General features: G+C 39.1%; 1 protein-coding gene across 1 annotated transcript; it reads right to left on the minus strand.

Moving 5' to 3' along the window:
- Positions 1-899: 899 nt before the first annotated feature.
- Positions 900-17,653, minus strand: T265_10607 (hypothetical protein; the record flags this gene model as incomplete). Its single annotated transcript, XM_009177029.1, has 4 exons — positions 900-959; positions 5,403-5,432; positions 9,308-9,316; positions 17,573-17,653. The coding sequence occupies 4 exons, from the start codon at positions 17,651-17,653 to the stop codon at positions 900-902; spliced, it is 180 nt and encodes a 59-aa protein (XP_009175293.1).
- Between the last annotated feature and the right edge of the window lie 159 nt (positions 17,654-17,812).

The raw sequence follows: 17,812 nt of genomic DNA on the forward strand, positions 1-17,812 counted from the left end.
TTTTGTCGTCTTCGATACTGACGTTTCGCAGTTTGCGTAGAAATTAACCAGCATTTTTCATTGTATGCTCCGATCCTTTTGCAATCCTTTCGCCACTTTATAAGATGGAGTTCTTGGAAGTGCAACGATACTTCGCAGTGGAGTTCCTTCTTTGTGTCCCTCTGGTAATCCGTAGAATTGTGCAGTGTTAGTGTTATCGGCTTTCATCCTCCACCGTTCCTGCCTGGTTATCTCATGCGCCGCTTGCAGTTTCTTGAGCGCTGTGTTGATCTCATTGATGTTTGGAGTTTGATCATGATCAATTGACTTGTATATCGTAGTGTCATTTAGTAGTTGTTTGGCCTTTTCAATGTAATCTGGCACTTGCAACCCTTTATGAAACCAGCACATCATTTTGTCCATAATCCCGCTCATAAAACTCGCCCTTCAACGCTTTTAGCGCACCAAATTACAAGGCCGAAATAACAGATTAGTTGTTTTCTAGAAATTATTCACAAAGGATATCTATCAGTTTACCACACAATATCCTTAGTAGGGTCACATGCACATTATTCCAGAGTTGTACCATGCTTCTTCAGTTTGATTCGTAACCGCGCTCGCAGCATGTTAGACTAAGCAATGCATAGAACGCCTGAACTAACATTTTCCAAAACCGCCTTAAGTAGCCTGATTATCAAGCCGTACATTTCGGTCTACCTCACAATCATGACCCGAACCACCTTCAATAAACAGCGTGAGATTATTTGCATTTTCAAATGTGAACAGTGTGAAAATGCCCCTTTTCTGTAGAAATTAGTCACATCATGCTGGTTTAAAAATAAACCAAGTTCATCTCACTGTTCAACTGATCAGTCAAGCCTTGACCTGTTTGAATATTGAGGTTACCATGTACGCACACTTTACATGAATTTGTGCAAAACAGCTTGTGAGATAGCTGTTTTGCCTATGCGTGCTTCTGGCTGAAGTAAAGTAGCAGTTGAATAAGATGGTGGAATGATTTTACAATTTGTGCCCTAATTTGTTTGTATCGACCTGGATTTAAACTGAAGACATCATGGGATACAATCGTCTATCCCATTATTTTGTGCCTGAGCGAGATTTACATTGAATTCATCATTTGCGACGCTCCTCTTCAAAATATACGATGTTTGGTTGGCTTTTTCGCCTCCATGCTTTGTGTAGTATACACAAGTAAAATTTCACTTTTCCACCTGTTTTTTAAGTTCCTACGTGGATCACGTGTTTTGGTTACGACCATCGAGGAACATGTAAGGCATTTAGCCTGCATAGCAAGCACTTTCTGTGTCTGAACCCTCTATTCAAGAATTACCGCCAAACGACCAATCTCTTTTTTTAGTTTTTTTTACTTTGTTATTGCGCGATAAAACCTGTCCCCAATCACTGCAAAATATTAATTTCCATAACATCTACTGATTCCTTTTCTAACCATTAACAACCACAGCGGCAAGCAACCTATGTTGAATATCGCGCCGGATGAAACGTAAGACAATACGTGCAATACGCCCAGTGTGGTCAAAAAATCCTAAACGAGAGAGATAGCAAATTCAGCTGAATGCGCCATCGGAACCAGATTGGTGTGCAAGCGACTGTATTCAGCGGATATCCTGCGGGAATAAGCACATCTGAATCGCCCCGATGACTGTAGAACCGGCCTCCTGTTGCTGAAGTGCTATCTGCAAACTTGACAGCTGCGTCGCGTAGCCAGACAAAATGCCAGAGAGAAGGAATCAGCAGTTGACGACCCCAAATTTAGAAAAGTATTTTGAAGTACGGAGCAAAAATGTCAGGGTGTTTTCAATTTCCGAAGTTGAAATGGAGAGTCAATCATTTGTAAAATATTTTTAGCGACTTATGCTTGCCCTCAAAAACAAAACATCAATGTTAAAATGCAAAAGTTGTCCAAGTTGTGGTTGTTTGCACAGCATGTCATGTTTCACATTTAGGAAGCAAACAAAAAAGCTGTTTCAGAAAGTGCGTTTGCAAAACTCTCGTCGCTTTTGAAACTATGAAAACACTGATAAAATAGTTGGGTCACTCACTTCTGTCCCCAAATTCCATTTTTTTGACTGTACGCGTTATGCAAAGATGGTTTTATTACTTGGTATGAAATGGTAGTAAACCAAGCTGAATTTAAGAGATGAACTTTTAAACAGATGTTATCTAACTTCTAAAAGGTCGGCACACTGAACAATTTATTTTCAGTACTGATAAGTTGTTCCCCTCACCTCACAAACGTCATGTTTATTCTCAAAGGCAGAGGCTTTCAGCAACAAAATTCCCGGACCACCCACTTGACAGGAGTGGAAGTACTTTATGTTTCGGAGTTTGGATCATCCAAGTTAGACGGACTGCACAAACTATTTTGATGGGGAAAGCTGGGGTTTTGGGCTTCATTATTTTACTTCGCCTTGCTAACAGGCAGTATGCCTGCGGTAAATCATGCATTCTGCACGTGACAGGTGATTTTAGAATGGAAAAAATTTCCCACTCAATAAAGTATATCTAATAGTATTGCCCAACAACGCTTCATCCCACTGTACTATTACCAGCATCAGATTACTAACAAAAGCGTAGAAGAGCACCCCAAGGGTTGTTACATTGTTTGACAATGTACCCTGACAGAGAAATAAGCAAATGTGGCTCCTTCTTGTGAGTTTGCTCGCAGGTCCAAGGAACAACTGAAAAGGTCATCTGAAACAGTTGAGGCAGGTGGATCTCGTCTACTACTCCTTCTTCATGGAGAAGCCTCAAGTGGGACCCTTTTTGTTCACATCTAGTCGTGTGTCAATGAGGTCAATCTCGGTTACCATCTTGCTGAAGAATACATCCGTTTAGGCAATGCAGATCAACACATCTTTAATGTAATTCCGTTTTCTGTCTTTTATGCCATCGCTCAATCGTTTTCATTTCCGCAAATTAGGCACTGTACAAAGTGGCTTTACTGACTGGAAGCTAGGAGGTTCTATTGCAGACCGTTGCTGCAACACGTATTCTCCGTGCTCTGTACATACATCCACGAGTGATAAAGCAATGTGCATTTTTTGCTGCAAACATCGCATTTGAAGTTTACTGAAAACCCAGGATGATCATCGACGTTTTCTGTACCGGATGACATTTCTTGAAAGCATAATTATGGCTTTAGATTCAGCGAAGAACGGACGGTAAATGGTATTCGAAAATTTGCATCAATCCAGCAAAATGTTTTGTTTTATTCAGTTTCGTCACCTGGTGCTAGACAGGTGGGCAGTCATAATCTCCCGGCTTTTTCGGTAGTAACATTGGATACACGCTAGTCAAAGCCACAAGCTCACTAGAAACCGAACCATCCGGTTCTCTTTACACACTTTGTTGTAGAGCTTTGATATGTGCACTTGATTTTCTTATTAGACGTTTAAATACAAACCACCGAAGGCAGAATTTCGGAATGGAATCGTCGATACTTATGGCGCAACACAGAATTATCTATTAATGATAATATCACGGAAGCAGACCACACCAAGCCCGAAAATTGACATTCTTTAACTTGCTCGAAATGGTAACGCATCGATGAAGCTTTTCGCTCAGCAGCTATCGCGCGTTATGGTTACAGGATGCAGTATACAAAATTACTTAAAGAGTCGGGAAAAGGAAATATATGTTCTGTAAAGTAATTAAGTATTATTAAGCGGATGATTAGCGGCCATAATTTTTACCACTTTTCCTAAGAACCGCCTATTATTTTCCTCAAAGCCCCAAGCGCTTCTCATCATCAGTTTATTGGCCACGCTATATGTTTGCTGTTTGATGAATCGTTCATTCAAAATAGAATTTCAGCGTTACGCTTTATCAAATATTTTATTCTGCTAAATAATGTACCATGATTAGCAAGTGTTCAGTGACACAGCTGAAGATAACTGCCTCTGACATACCCAGCATGTTCATTCTTACTGAGTCACTCATTTCTGTTAAACTCATTTATTGAAGAACCAAAGCGAACTATGCTACAGAAATCGGGCTGGAGGGCCAAGGAACTGACTTGGGTTCCCCATCTAATACTCCAACGTAAACTTTGTTCTAATATTTGCTTTTTTTCAAATTTCTGTGCACAAACATCTGAGTTTTCTGTTTTTCCAAGACTTTCTAATACTCCATGAACAGTTTGATGGACACAGCCAATCCACAGTTTTTACCGAAGCAAAAAGTAGTGTTTATAATCCAAAAGCCTTCAACCTGGCCCACACACAACTACTACATTTCTTTGAATTTGCAGCGAGGCAACGTCTTTGGAAACCTTAAATGACTAATGCACAACATCAAGGTGCACCCCCAAATGTTTGTTATGTTAGGTTTAAAACTGGAAGTCTATCTTGCAGCCCTATAGATTTGCTGATCTAGCAACCAAACTTTCATGAACTTTCCAACAGAGCATCAACATGTGTTACCCTAAAAACAAGCCGTATTTTTCGGACGTTAGCCGTGGGGCCAACTCCATCCATTAACGTTAAATAGGAAAGTGTATTATGTGCTTTGCAAAATATACGCACTCTTCTTGAGCTGTTGATTTCTGTAGGATACTGTTTCATCGCAGATATTTTATTTCAGTGTTGTAAAAATATCTCTATCCTCCTGAAATTTAATTAGCCAAGTTCATCTGGATTCATATTCAACAGGTGCTCCATGTGCTTTTGAGGAAATTATACTTTGGATGGTTTACCGAAAACAACAGTCCAATTTACTTATTCCCCATTTATAAGAACAGTTAGGAGCTTATTCATCAACTTGTTCAGTCAGAGCTGAGTCTTACATGTGTGACGCCACTAGACTTGACCCACGGATAATGTCCTTGCACTCTATAGAATGGTATATATCTGACAATATATCCGTAACAACTGATGTTATGTTCTGAGAGAATAGTTTACATTAAAACGTGATTAATTGGAACGTCAACAATGACAGCAACAGGAAGTTTGATTAAACGCTGTCATCCAACGATCAATGTGAACAACAAATGTCGTGGTAATAATGAGATATTGGATGGGTTATCTTTAATGCGCGTCATTTAATAGGTCCCGTAAAATGCAATAATTTGTGTCCAAATGCATTTTCGCACAAGGTAAAGACATCAAAATCAAAAATCGCGTTATAACGTACCTTTTTCCCAACATGTCACCACTAAATTGTTTGATGAAAACAAAATTACTTTACGTAGAACGCGACAAGGGCTCAAAACCACCATTTGAAAATTTGTTCAACATACTGACCCTATTGGATTTTGAGAGAAAGCACTCAGAAATGATATGTCTTCAACGAAAGCCTCAGTTTTCGGTGACATCGAAGTATAAAAGCCCGAGAGGTCATTAGCCATTAAGTTCATGTGCTACATCTGGCGAATTACTACTTACCTCTTTCCGTACAAGTATTTGAATCTGGTTCTTCAAAATAACAGAATGAACTTAATTTCCTTTCTGCGACATTTCATATTCTAAATAGTTCTCAATTAAGGTAAGTTTGCCTGGTAGTGCTCTATAAATCTATAATATGTTGCTTCAAGAAATACCGGTTTCTTTTTCTGAGGATAATTCCTGGTCAATTGAACGAATGATTTAAGCAAATATCTTTAAAGGTGAAGGCCGATAGTCATGCGTATGTCTTAAACTAAGCTTCCATAAGTTTTGATCAAGTAACTTATACCATTACACACGAAACAGCTGATGGCACACACCTTCCCGTTACATGTAACGTTCAGCTACAAGTTCAAATCGCTCAAGTATGCTGTCGCCAAGAGTTTTCAGGAGTTTTGTTGAGTAATCTACTCTCCTTGTACACAAGGAGGGTACCTGTAGAAAGTCTTACCCGTCACATTGCAGCTTTTCACTTGGGTATAGTTGGAAGAAAAAAGGTGCGAGAAGTAGATTCAACTATACAATGAACCAGCAGTATCTTTGTTTTATAGCCAACATTTTTCTGGCTGCAATATCAGATGCAAATACATCAGCGCATGTCTACTGATATTGCTTGTGATATTTTATGGAAAGTTATGCTTACCTTTTTCTATACATTCATCGGCTATATTTTTGGAAAATAATCAGTACTATTCAGCGAATGTGGGAAAAATTGTTTGCACCATTTTGAGTCATTTTAATTCTCAATAGAACGACTGAGAAAACTTATCAGAATGGGCTTGACGTTACAGTTTTGTTGTTACCACACTGAAAGCCTTATATTATGTCAACTGGAACCGTTTACTCAAAACTATGGCGCCGTTCCACTAAGTGTTAACGTATTCACTATGTGACTCTTCTAAGCCAAGCAACCCAACGAAGTGAAAATGTATTAACGCAGCACCTAAAAGTGTGCCGCTTATGAGAACAGACCCGCAATTGTAACAAGCATCTGCATTTCACGTTGAATGCTATAATCTAGCTATCCCCGCAGGATGTTTTCGGTTTATTTATGAAAATAAGAAATCAGTAGTTAAGCTGAAAATATTGTTTAGATTATGGTTATTTTGTGCAAAATATCCCCAGCATACTTTCATAACCACTAAGATTGTACCAAACGACAGCATGTGAACACAGCACCATAGATAATAATCTGCCAGTGTATGATTGCTCAATGTTGCCCGAAATGGTGCGTAATCAGGTGTTTGTCCAAATATGTCGTTGTGCATGTTTTATTAATTTAATTTTGACCCCAAGTAATGAAGACAGACTACAATGTTCGCAAATTGCAGGAGTGGGTTGACGTTCCAAAAAGTAGGCCAACATCTACCGTGTCCTCTATTTGATTGTAACACATTTTGTGTGAAAACATGCCCATCACCTAAGGCACGTCCCGTCACTGATATCAAAAGTCCTGATTTTTACTTGACTTATTCCACATGAAGTTTAAAACATTTGTACTCATCTAATCGCACAACAAATGACCTGGAACTCAGGTTTGCATCCGGCTAGCTTCATGTGCTTCGGGGAACTATTTTAAGATGGGCCTTTGTACTGTTTACGTAGCACGGTAAAACCAACGTCTCAAAAACTGTAAGAGACCGTGCCGATGAGGTTCAAATTATTTTCCAATAAACATTTCAAGGAGCAATACTTTGTTAAGTTCCGACGACACCAGGTAAAACATTAGCGTTTAAAAATCTTCCAAAAAGAAAGTTTACTGATGTTTTGCTTCATTCAACCAACATTGAAATTGAGATTGTTGGAGGTAATATTGTCAAACTTTCTGGCCCGAAGCAAGTTTTATTTTGGGAGAATCCCTTTAAAAAGCGTTTCTATGGCTTGACACTCAATTACCGCAATACAAACTTTAGGGTGTCACCCACTGTACAACGTTGTCTTCCTTCGCATGCTCGCCCACAGATACCTGCTAATTCAAAAACTGCTGGATGTCAATTTACCGGCCAGAGTTTACCAAATGCTAACTATTTGTGAGCTTATGCAAGTATAATCCGTTTTTAAACGTCTATCGAAAGCCAACACGCAATTGGCCTGGTGGCAAGTTCAGTTTAGGACACGAACTGCGAGTACATGATGCTGAGCTTTCAATGATATCATTTTTAGTTTCATTGAAGTTAATCTTAAAGGTAAGTCGACTTTTCAGTCTGTGAAATTCTCAGCTGGATATGATCAGACGCTTCTAGAATGCACTATGTTTATGTGTGGCGCCTATATACGTTTTTATTAAAACTTACACAACTGCCCGCAGTTAGCGACTTTAATGAGACCGACGGCAAAAGCAAAGTGCCCGTTGGCCTTCCATTTATTACAAGTTAACATCACTTCACCAAGTGTGACAATGACAATAGGCAAAGAACAAACTTTTGTGTTTCACAGTTTACATATAAGTGGTGCAATAGCATCAAGCAAAATTAACGTACTTCCTGTGTTTGCACACCAAATTTGATCAATTTTTGTCAGACATCTCATCAGATGTGCATGACGTTAGCATTTTACTCAGAAAAGTTAAATTTTACTTATATTTTATCGATAAAGCTTGAAAAAGAATTCAGAAATCGGATATCTTATGCAACGCCAATTTACCCGTGCACACATGGACGACGGCAACTACAAATGTAGCACAAAATATCATGCGTCACCATTTGGATTTCATATCATATTTATACGCGAAAACGGTGTCTGCCGTAGGCTCACAAAATTCACAGAACCTTTCTAGGTAAATGTAAGTGGTGTGGGTGTCCGAAAGCGCAAATCTCACTGCACTTGTTATCGGTCCTAATTACCAAACGTTTCCCACCTTGCGTAACGTGTTTGAATGTTTGACGATATGGTTTTATCTGAGACTTTAAAGAATGTGTGCCAATTCTGTTTTACTCATTCATACGTCTTTCACTGGACATAAAAACTCACTTAATATAGGACATGGATAAGCACCGTCGCCTTTAAAAGACAAAAAATGTGACTAGATCAGCAGCATAATGCGTACAGATAAATAGTAATCACATTGTTTCGGTATTATTTTCTGTTGTATACTCTACATGATGTTAAGTATTTATAACTCATCATGCAATAAACACAAAAAAGTGACTGGTTAAACCGTGTATCTTCTACGTTGCAGCACTAAAAAGTCTGTACCTGAGAAGACCAAGTCGCATACATGCTATCTGGAACGGAAGTGCAATTTCGTGGATAGTTTGCAAAGAATAAAACATTTCTGTTTTAAAGTATTTGTCAGGCAACTTGTATTTCATTGCGTAGAAATACATCACGATATGTGAGCACAGAATGATACCTGAATTTTGATCCTTGCATTGACATTCCGAACCCAGACCACTTTAAAAAATATTTAGCATATAATCAACAAGTTCAGTACTTTTCGGTTACGTAGTAGGTACTTGAAGATTCATTTTTTTGCTTGCGGAGATAATTTGTGAACCTGCCGGAGAACATTTGCTTCATTTGTGTCCTCAACAGTATGAGTGGCCTTTTAAGTTATGTAGTCTTTTAACCTGAAGTTAGTGCTCAACATTCATCTTTAAAAGTTTTGTTTCAAACAAGCATCAGAAGCTAAACAATCTAAACAAATAGTGCCTTTGCTAATTAGTGTGGCATTCACAAAACGGAGGAACTTGCTGGTAACATCACAAATTTTTGGTTAAACGTTTCAAAAAGCACAAAGGTTAAACGAAGTGAGTATAACATTTTGTCTTACAACAAACGAGGTGGTCTTATTTTTCCTGTTATTGATGTAATGTGGTTTAACAAATTTTTTAAGCACCTAAATGCCCATTATCCAATTCAAGTAAACACTTCTGAAACAATTGTGCATTCCAAAATCGACATACCTGTAGGTTCTGTGAAGGAAAGAGTTAAAAATTAAATTAAATTGAGATAAGATGCCAATTAGAAATCGAAAAAGTGAACTACAATAACAAGCACTTGCACTATGTAAAGTGTGCTTGGAAGCGTACGTTTGCCCTAGAGGTTCTGAAATCTGTCAAAAAAATAAATTATCTTCCTGAGATAAGTTGAGTTGCTTGCAAAAAGTGCTTCAATAATTTATCGATGACCTACTTGCAACGGTCCAATAGAACATTACTCTAGTGTCCACTATGATGGCAGATCCTGTACAATTGCTAACTCTACACTTATCTTACTTCTGTAAGGATAAAGGAAATTGTATATCACGTCATATTATTCAACATCATATCATTGATGTCTTCAAAATTAACCTGCGCGCATTTAAAAATTTCCGGTGAGCCAGTTTGCATGCGTGAGTGCCTAAAGACCCAAACCACATACATTGTGTACTAGTCAATAGTGTTGCACATCCTTTTTACAGCAGACCAAAAATGTTCATTCAACATGCCTTCAGAGCACCCCATGTTCAGTAGGCTGAACAACTTGACCACAAATTGGGCTTACCTTTTCTTATGCACTCTTCAACTTAAACGGAAAAGGAAGGGGTTTTGAGAAGATACACATAACTGTAGAATAAGACATCGATATATTGCCTAAATTTTAATTTTCTTACACAAACCTTCTGAAAATAATAAACCTCTGTTATTTGGACAAGAGGAATGAACTTACATGCTATTTCGTTTGACGAGACATATTACAAAACAGATAAAGCTTCGACTGTAAAACGGGCCAATAAAAAAAGTTCTGTCCCAAAGAAATTTGCAGTGGAAAAGACAAAGTCAAGTTAGCACAGTGCTCGCAATTTCTGATTAATTGTAGCCACTGTGACATAACTGTAAACACTTCAAGATGCGACGTTTTAGGCCACTGCAGACAAAATTTATATAATCATGTCCATCACACCGGTGGACACCGGCGTTACAATTAATGCTGGTGGTCCACAGAACATCAAACATAATATTTTAGAAATACCTGTGAGTACAATTGCACACTGTAAGCAGAATCTCGTGTAGTCTAGCTAACTCCTCCGCAGGATGTGCGAAAATCATTTCTAATGTCCATCAGACCAAAAGATGGAAATAACGCCAGTAAACCCCACATAGTTTGAAAACAATTTTCGAGGGCACACATTCTGTTTACTTTATTTATCCCAAGGCCGAAATATAATTACAACTCACCATCTCTTTGGTTGGAAGAAGCTTGGTTTTTCAAACAGAAATAACAATATAAAATGAAGAGGAAATGAGTACTACAAACAAGCAGTGTTGCGAACCAAAGCAAACGTTCTGCAGCATATTATTAAAGCGCAAAACAAATTGCAATCCATTTATCCATTTAAGATCAACTCAGAAAACTCTTTCGTTTTAGGGAAACAATTCTGTTGTTTATGCTTATAACTACCGTGTTTAGTGTCAAAACCCTGACGTTGAGCTAGAAATCGCTCAGACTTTGAATCTGTCTAAACAATTGTGCCTTTTTGTGTCCATCGCAGACGTGAAACTAGAAGGCGCCGTTTAGTATGCACTTTTGCGAACCTCAGATTGACCGGCTGTAACCATAAGAGGATTCTGCTGAATACAGCGCTGCATGTTGGCCGAAATCTAAAACAGGCTTTCAGACATGGATCGCATGTCGATGAACTCATACATCGAACCAAGCACATTAACCACTTCCGTCATCTAATTTTTATAAAGCAAACGAGCCTAATTTTTCTTGTTGTTCTTTTAAAAAGCATCAAAATCATAGCGTTCGCCTGTCTCTTCTTGAATATAATAATTTTCTGTCATTCCTCAGGAATTTTGACACCTTTTTGTCGAATTGGTTTAAATCAGTCCATGATGATGCACTGCTGAATTGAACATTTGAGGCACTAAGCGTGATTTCCACTAACTTGTATAGAAAAGAGCAGTATTTCCATGAAATATTTCCCCCACATTATACTCTTGCATCTTGTCAAAGCGTCACCCTATGTAAAGCGAGAAGGCAACATCCAAACGTAGATCCTTCTCGCTACTGAACTCCACTTTAAATTTAGCTGTTTCGATTACTCCAACACACGTTTTAGTACGAGAAGGAGTAAATTAAATGACCACGGTTCACTAAGTTGCAAAAAAAGCACAATCCCGTAACGTTGTGATACTGAGGTTTCCATGGTATTTTTCTCCTAAAAGCTGCACAGCAATCGTTCTCACCTGCTTACATGACAAAGAAGGGGAGAATAAAGTGGATACCCTTAAGCGGTTGTCTCATGGTGATTACTGATAAACCAAAAGCTCCAACTAAGTCGGTATTTATTTATTTTGCTCCAGTTTGTCATATGTCTAGTTATCAAGCATGTATGCCTGAAACAGAGTGTCTCGCAAGCTGCTGGCTGGATGATTCACTTCTCAAGTGAAATGACAAGGACTAACGTCTCGGCATCACGTTCCCTGTAGCAGGAATAAGACGACACCGGATAAATTTTGCAACGTTTGAAGATGGGAATAGTGGATCACGCCACAGTACACACCAGCTGGGTAAAAAACGGAATTCTTTAACTCCGTGTTTGGGATATTCAGTACAAAAATTTTTCCTTGAATCGGACAGATGGTCTTAGTTGCTTCCGAAAGTGTTAAAAATGCATCCTAGCTCTAAATTTTATTTCAGAAAGGCTTTTTAAACCCACTCACAGTCCCCTTTGTAGGTAACTAGCACTTGATTTTTCTCCTTTTTACTGGTTTTTACTATACAACCCCTTGTAATTTTTTATATTTGTTTAAATTTGGCAAACAGATTAAATGCCATAAGAGCTCAACTTTGAACGTCTACTGCTACTCACACAATTTTCAAACCCGTGAACTCACTATTCTTATAACTCTTATCCTCTTGATATGATTGCGCAATGTTTGTACAATATCCAAGTTCAGTCTTGTAACCGTTCAGTTTGCAACAGATAAATTAGAAATATAACAAAACTGGTTTGAAAGCTGTACCACTCCGGAGAGGGAGAAAGCTATAGGTCTTGTATTACTTAAGTCACTATATGTAAAAGACGGAAAATAGTTTATTATATTTCATATACACAATCCGTAAGTTTATAGAGCTGTGGAAATACATGTGCCCCTCTCAATCATAAAATCAGATGAACCCAATGTTTTATCCCCGTTTTACAAAGTAGCCTTTACTCACTGGCCAGCACAGCAAAATGTACGTCAAATGTGTTAACCTACTCCATCCACACAAAGAAAAACTAACGGGAGAGATCCATTCACCTGTTTTTGTTTGTGCGATTCCTGGGGAGAAACAAAACGGCTGAACTCAGAGTAGCAACCGATGTACAACTTCGTCGTAAGTATTAACTGCGTAGTGGCGTTTTAGAGACGTACACTGCATCATTTACCAGACTCTTACTGTTACATCACTTTAATTACGTTAATAAACAATGATTTATTTTAAATCCTTGGAAAACATGTTTAAGAGAAATAACGTTTGCCGCGGTCTATTTTACAATTCAGTTTAATTTGAATGCTCTACAACGATGCGAAGGTTTTACAAATGCATCCAAAACAAGTTTTTCTGTTCATTCTTGTGGCTATCTGTAAACAAGTTTTGAACAGAGTGTAAACTGCAAGGTGTCCGGTCTGAAAGGGAAATATGTTCATGCTGTAAACCATACCAGATATTTTCTCGGGAAAAAGTAAAGCGCTTGTGCAAAAACCTGAAATGTAAACAAATGAACACAATACGTTTTTGCAAAATATTCAGCATTTTCCGACTGGTTGAAGTGATTGATCATTTTTCTGCCCATTTGAATATGATGTGCTATTTTATTACAAGATTAGCAAGTTACCCAGAGCGAAAACAGTAAGACTGTCCTTACTGGCTGTGAAAATCAATGGACGATGGTCAAATTGGATTTGCCGGTTAAGAGTGGACGAAGCATGGGAGGGTAAAGATTCCCCGGCTTAGGTTGGTCTCATAAACTGACGATCAAGCCAGTGGCTCATGTTGCCAATACTACCACAGCCCATGTGTTCATAATGCCGCGTAATTTTACCTATTTGAGGCTACGTTAGGACGTTTTGGAACCTAAAATTTACCTATCCATTGAAAAATTATGAGAAATGATGTGTCTGAAGCATCCTCTTGGTCGTGTGAATAGCTGTCTCGCAGTCCGTTTTACCAGGTGCCAGTCACGTTTGTGAAGTTCAATAAACAATAAACAAGCATCAGTGTGACAACAAGTAACTCGGTTAGCTTTTCAGCATTTCTAATATGTTGGCTAACTTATAGTTCTTAGTAGGCTTCAGGCCTGCACAGCTGCAAAAGTGGGAAAGCCGAGATGCGGTCTCAACCCAGGAAGTTTCCTTTTCAAAGCTGCACAAAAAGAATCACATATCTGACAACAAGACCCCACAATGTGACGCTCACAATCATATGTGAAAACGCTTACCACGTCCGTTACCCTTCTAAGATTTCATTTTCTGAACTGAGGAGCGCACCCTCAAATTGAGCTTGTCGTCATGCAGGAGCAACCTTTGTTCCCTTATTTCCTGTTTACGTTTCAAAAACTCATAAGTCCCAAAATGGCGAAAACTAGTCAAGGTTAATGATCGTGAGAACGCATGCTACACTCACCTGCATTTTCAAAGAAACTTTGAGGTCTACATAGCCTGAGATCACGGCCGTCGGTATATTTTACAACCACGATACTCAGCGTATTGGGTCCATGTGCCAGGTTTGTGTTTAATTTTAGGTTTCTCGAAGGGTGTGTATTCGACACATTTCAAGTATAGATAATAACCATGTTGTAGCAAATTTAGTGATCGTTCATGCCCTGGATCCGCTGTAGAAACTCCCTCAAGTTACTGGGTGTTATTACTACTTTTGATGAAGGTTAAACAAAGCCTGTTCTCTTAAACTATTCAGTATGAAAGAAGATGGGCCAGAAGCTCGTGACATTCCACGGATGAGGGTGCTTTAAACTACCAGAGTGTTTCGATTTCAGTGAAATACTCGGACCATTCCGCTATAGCCAATGTGCTGTAAAGGTCTGCAGAACTAAAGCAGAATTTTAATAGGTATTACACGTCTTATATGCAAGTTGATGTACTCTTTAGCGGAATAACTGGGACGCTAAAGAATTTTTTATGACTGCCATAACACTTTGCACGGTTGATCTTTGTGTTTCCAGGCGAACTGCCCGTTCTTCCACACACTCATTTTAGTTTGGCGTCCAGCCCCATCCCCCACAGGATGTCTGACGCCTGGCCTTTCGACATGCTACAATTTACCCTGTTGATTCCTCCAATAGTAAACAGTACCTCCGCGGCGATCCCAGCTTGGATGTGACATCGTTTCGAGTAGCACCAGTTTTCAACGTTAAAGTGCGGCTTTTTTAGGCAACTTTGGAATTTTCTCTGAAGGATAATTGTAAATCCCAAATGATTTGTCCGAAATCCTGTTTTCAAAATTGACTTTTGGTCACCTATTCGATCTTGTTAGGCGTTTCATCTGAAGTGGATTCTTGGCGAACACACAGGCAATGTGCTTTGCCTTACGTATGAATGCACAGTTCCATTAGTAAAGTTTGTCTTCAAAAATTAGGCAAAATCCTTCATCCCGTGGTTTAAGAGCATGGATATATATTTTAAAAAACGGATGTCTTTATTGGAGCCTTCCAGAGCAGTGTTAAGGTGATCCAAACGTCCAACTGATTTACTGACAGTCTGCAATTAACTGCCGGAGGCTGTTTACGTTTTGAGTACATTTTGTACACGTATAAAAGTAGGATTTTACATCTACGTCCGTTATTTTTTAACATGGTCTTATTGCTGTGTGTCGCAGTTGTTTACTAAGAATCCTAAATATCTCCCCATTTATAGTCCCGTTGTTTGAAAATCAACTTAACGCTGGTAATTCTACGCTTCTATTCAACTGCAAGTTTTTGTCAAGGTTATAGATATCAGTTAGATGGACTTCTGAAAACCCGTAATCTGGACGAATACAGCATTGATTCAGTTCAGGGGATACATTCCCTCTGGCTATCTATTATCCACAAATTTGGCTAGGCTTGGTCCATTTGACGACAAACATTTTTTCCAGCTAACGCTAGATTGTAGGTGCTTTCTAAAAAGAGATGACTAAAACCTCTAGACCACTTCTGGCAGTCATGCAAAAATCAGTGGCCAGAACAAAGGTTCAACCGATCGGCAACCTGCGGCAGCAAGCCCGAAAGTAACCACTGTGTACCCCAAAGCGTCAAATATAATGGACATCCTACCGCTGGAGAAACTTAGATCAACGGATGTTTCAAACATGTCTGCAAGATTGCACCGATTGCAACGGTACTTCCATTGGACAAACTAGAAAACAGCATGCATAGGAAATCAATAATGTTGGGATAAAAGCTCCACACTAAGCATGGGAACTTAATAATTAGGCTGTTTTCACCTGTCGAACCGAATTCGGAGTCCTGTCGGACTAAATGTGACAACCAACATTTCCTGCTATAAGCTTTCAAGGTCTATATTTATCAGTGGGTACTCAAATAGCAGCTTTGTACGTTAACATGTTTGAGGATTTTCGGTTATCTGTAGTCTTTTTCCGGCTGGTTCCGCCGTACGGTAGCGACTTCAGTAAGAATTCGGTTGCAAGATTAGAGGTCAGGCTTACACTCGGCCCAGTATAGACGTACAACAGTCTCACATACACCACAGCATACATAACAACATGCCAACATGTCACTGACTCGCTTAGCTGTAGATTTGTGATACTGGTAATTTTTTTCTCATAATAACCAGAACTGAAGGCTGTGAAATTTACTGTTTACGGCCAAAATACCTGTGCATTCATGACATTTTCCCCATGGGTTACAAAATATGTCGATTAAATTCACATACCTAACTCGACCCAGGCAAATATAGCACCTGCTATCTGGAGCACCAATAGCGGGTCCTTCGGTGTGCTTTGCAGATAAGCCAGGCTGATAAAAACCGCTCAATCTATTGTCTTTCAGTGTGTTGGTGATGAAGCCTAAATATAAACTGCAAGACTCAAAAGCCCGCTGAAATATGTCCCTCTTTCGTTGATCCCCGCGACAAACAAGAAAACCTGCATGTACAGTGGTGACACCAGTAACCAACCAGTGCTTTTCAGCCTTCAGAAAAATCAACAGCTGCACTGCTCCAAAAGCAAGCCTGATTATCCACTCTGAATGTGTCCATCCATAACGGAAACCGCAACATTGTCAGTGATAGGATGTGTTCTACCCCTTCCTATTAACCATAATAGCAAACAGGAAATTGAAAGAAGTAAATAGCTGTTGGCGAATATACACTCATTTGCAAACCAATTTGGTTTTTTTTCGAGAGACTCACCTGGAACCCAGCTGAATCTCTCGTTTATGATGTTCTCAGGCAAGTGAATGTGCTGCACCAGGACACCTCATGTTTCAGTCGCTACGATATTTGAAATATCGCGATACATGTATCTTTGTAATGCACTACTCATAAGGCTGCTGAAAATCCGTCGACGGATCTTCAGCAACCTTATGAGCAGTACATTAAAAAGATGTTGCACTGAAAATACTGCACTTATTGTAAATAGCATTTTTGCGATTTAACACACGTCTCAGCTCAACGACAATAGTTTTGTGAGAGTTGACGCGATTCAATTCCTTATGGTACTACAAGTTTCCAACGCAGAAATGTCATCTGTATCAGGCGCAGTTAAACGAAAACTGTCAACAGTAAGAAGTATACTGGTCCGTATCACACATAGGCACCACTCAACGCCCGTTAAACTCAATGGAGACGATTCTCTTGATTGCTTAGCGCCTCTGGCACGAAAGAGTTTGCATAGAAGTGAGATCTCAGCTCACTCATTTGTTCTCATTAGTAGTGAATTTATTGTCGACCGACTGTGTTTCATACTGTTGAGACTCGAGGCTTCGTTCTTCTTCAAAGGCCTTGTGAACCCCTTATATACTGATACTTTCAATATCGATGCTGTGCTGTGCTACAGCATATGCACAAATGAATGACAGTCATAGCGGATTGGGCATTCTCAGAATACTTGCGTTATTCCTCTCCGGTCAAGTAACTAAAAACAATATTAACATTTACTTGCTAGATATATAAATTCATTTGGTCAGTAAACTTTGGAAAAGATCACAGATCCTAAACCAGAATTAACAGGGTAAAACGCACCGAACCGACCTGAAAGTGGCAACACGTCTGATCGTTTGTGGTGATCATATTAGCCTCTCTGTTTTCCAATCGCACATCCATTCTCATTTATTTTCTTAGATGAATTTGTATGAATCCTTAGGATTATCCTTGCATGATAACAGGATTAAAAGTGGAGCTTTTGTTCGCTGGTTTTTTCAATCGATTACAAATGTTTCATCTCCAATCGCGGTGACATCAACAGTGAATTGTTAGGGAGCG

This window comes from Opisthorchis viverrini (assembly GCF_000715545.1).
Source record: "Opisthorchis viverrini unplaced genomic scaffold opera_v5_388, whole genome shotgun sequence".
Lineage (NCBI taxonomy): Eukaryota > Metazoa > Platyhelminthes > Trematoda > Opisthorchiida > Opisthorchiidae > Opisthorchis > Opisthorchis viverrini.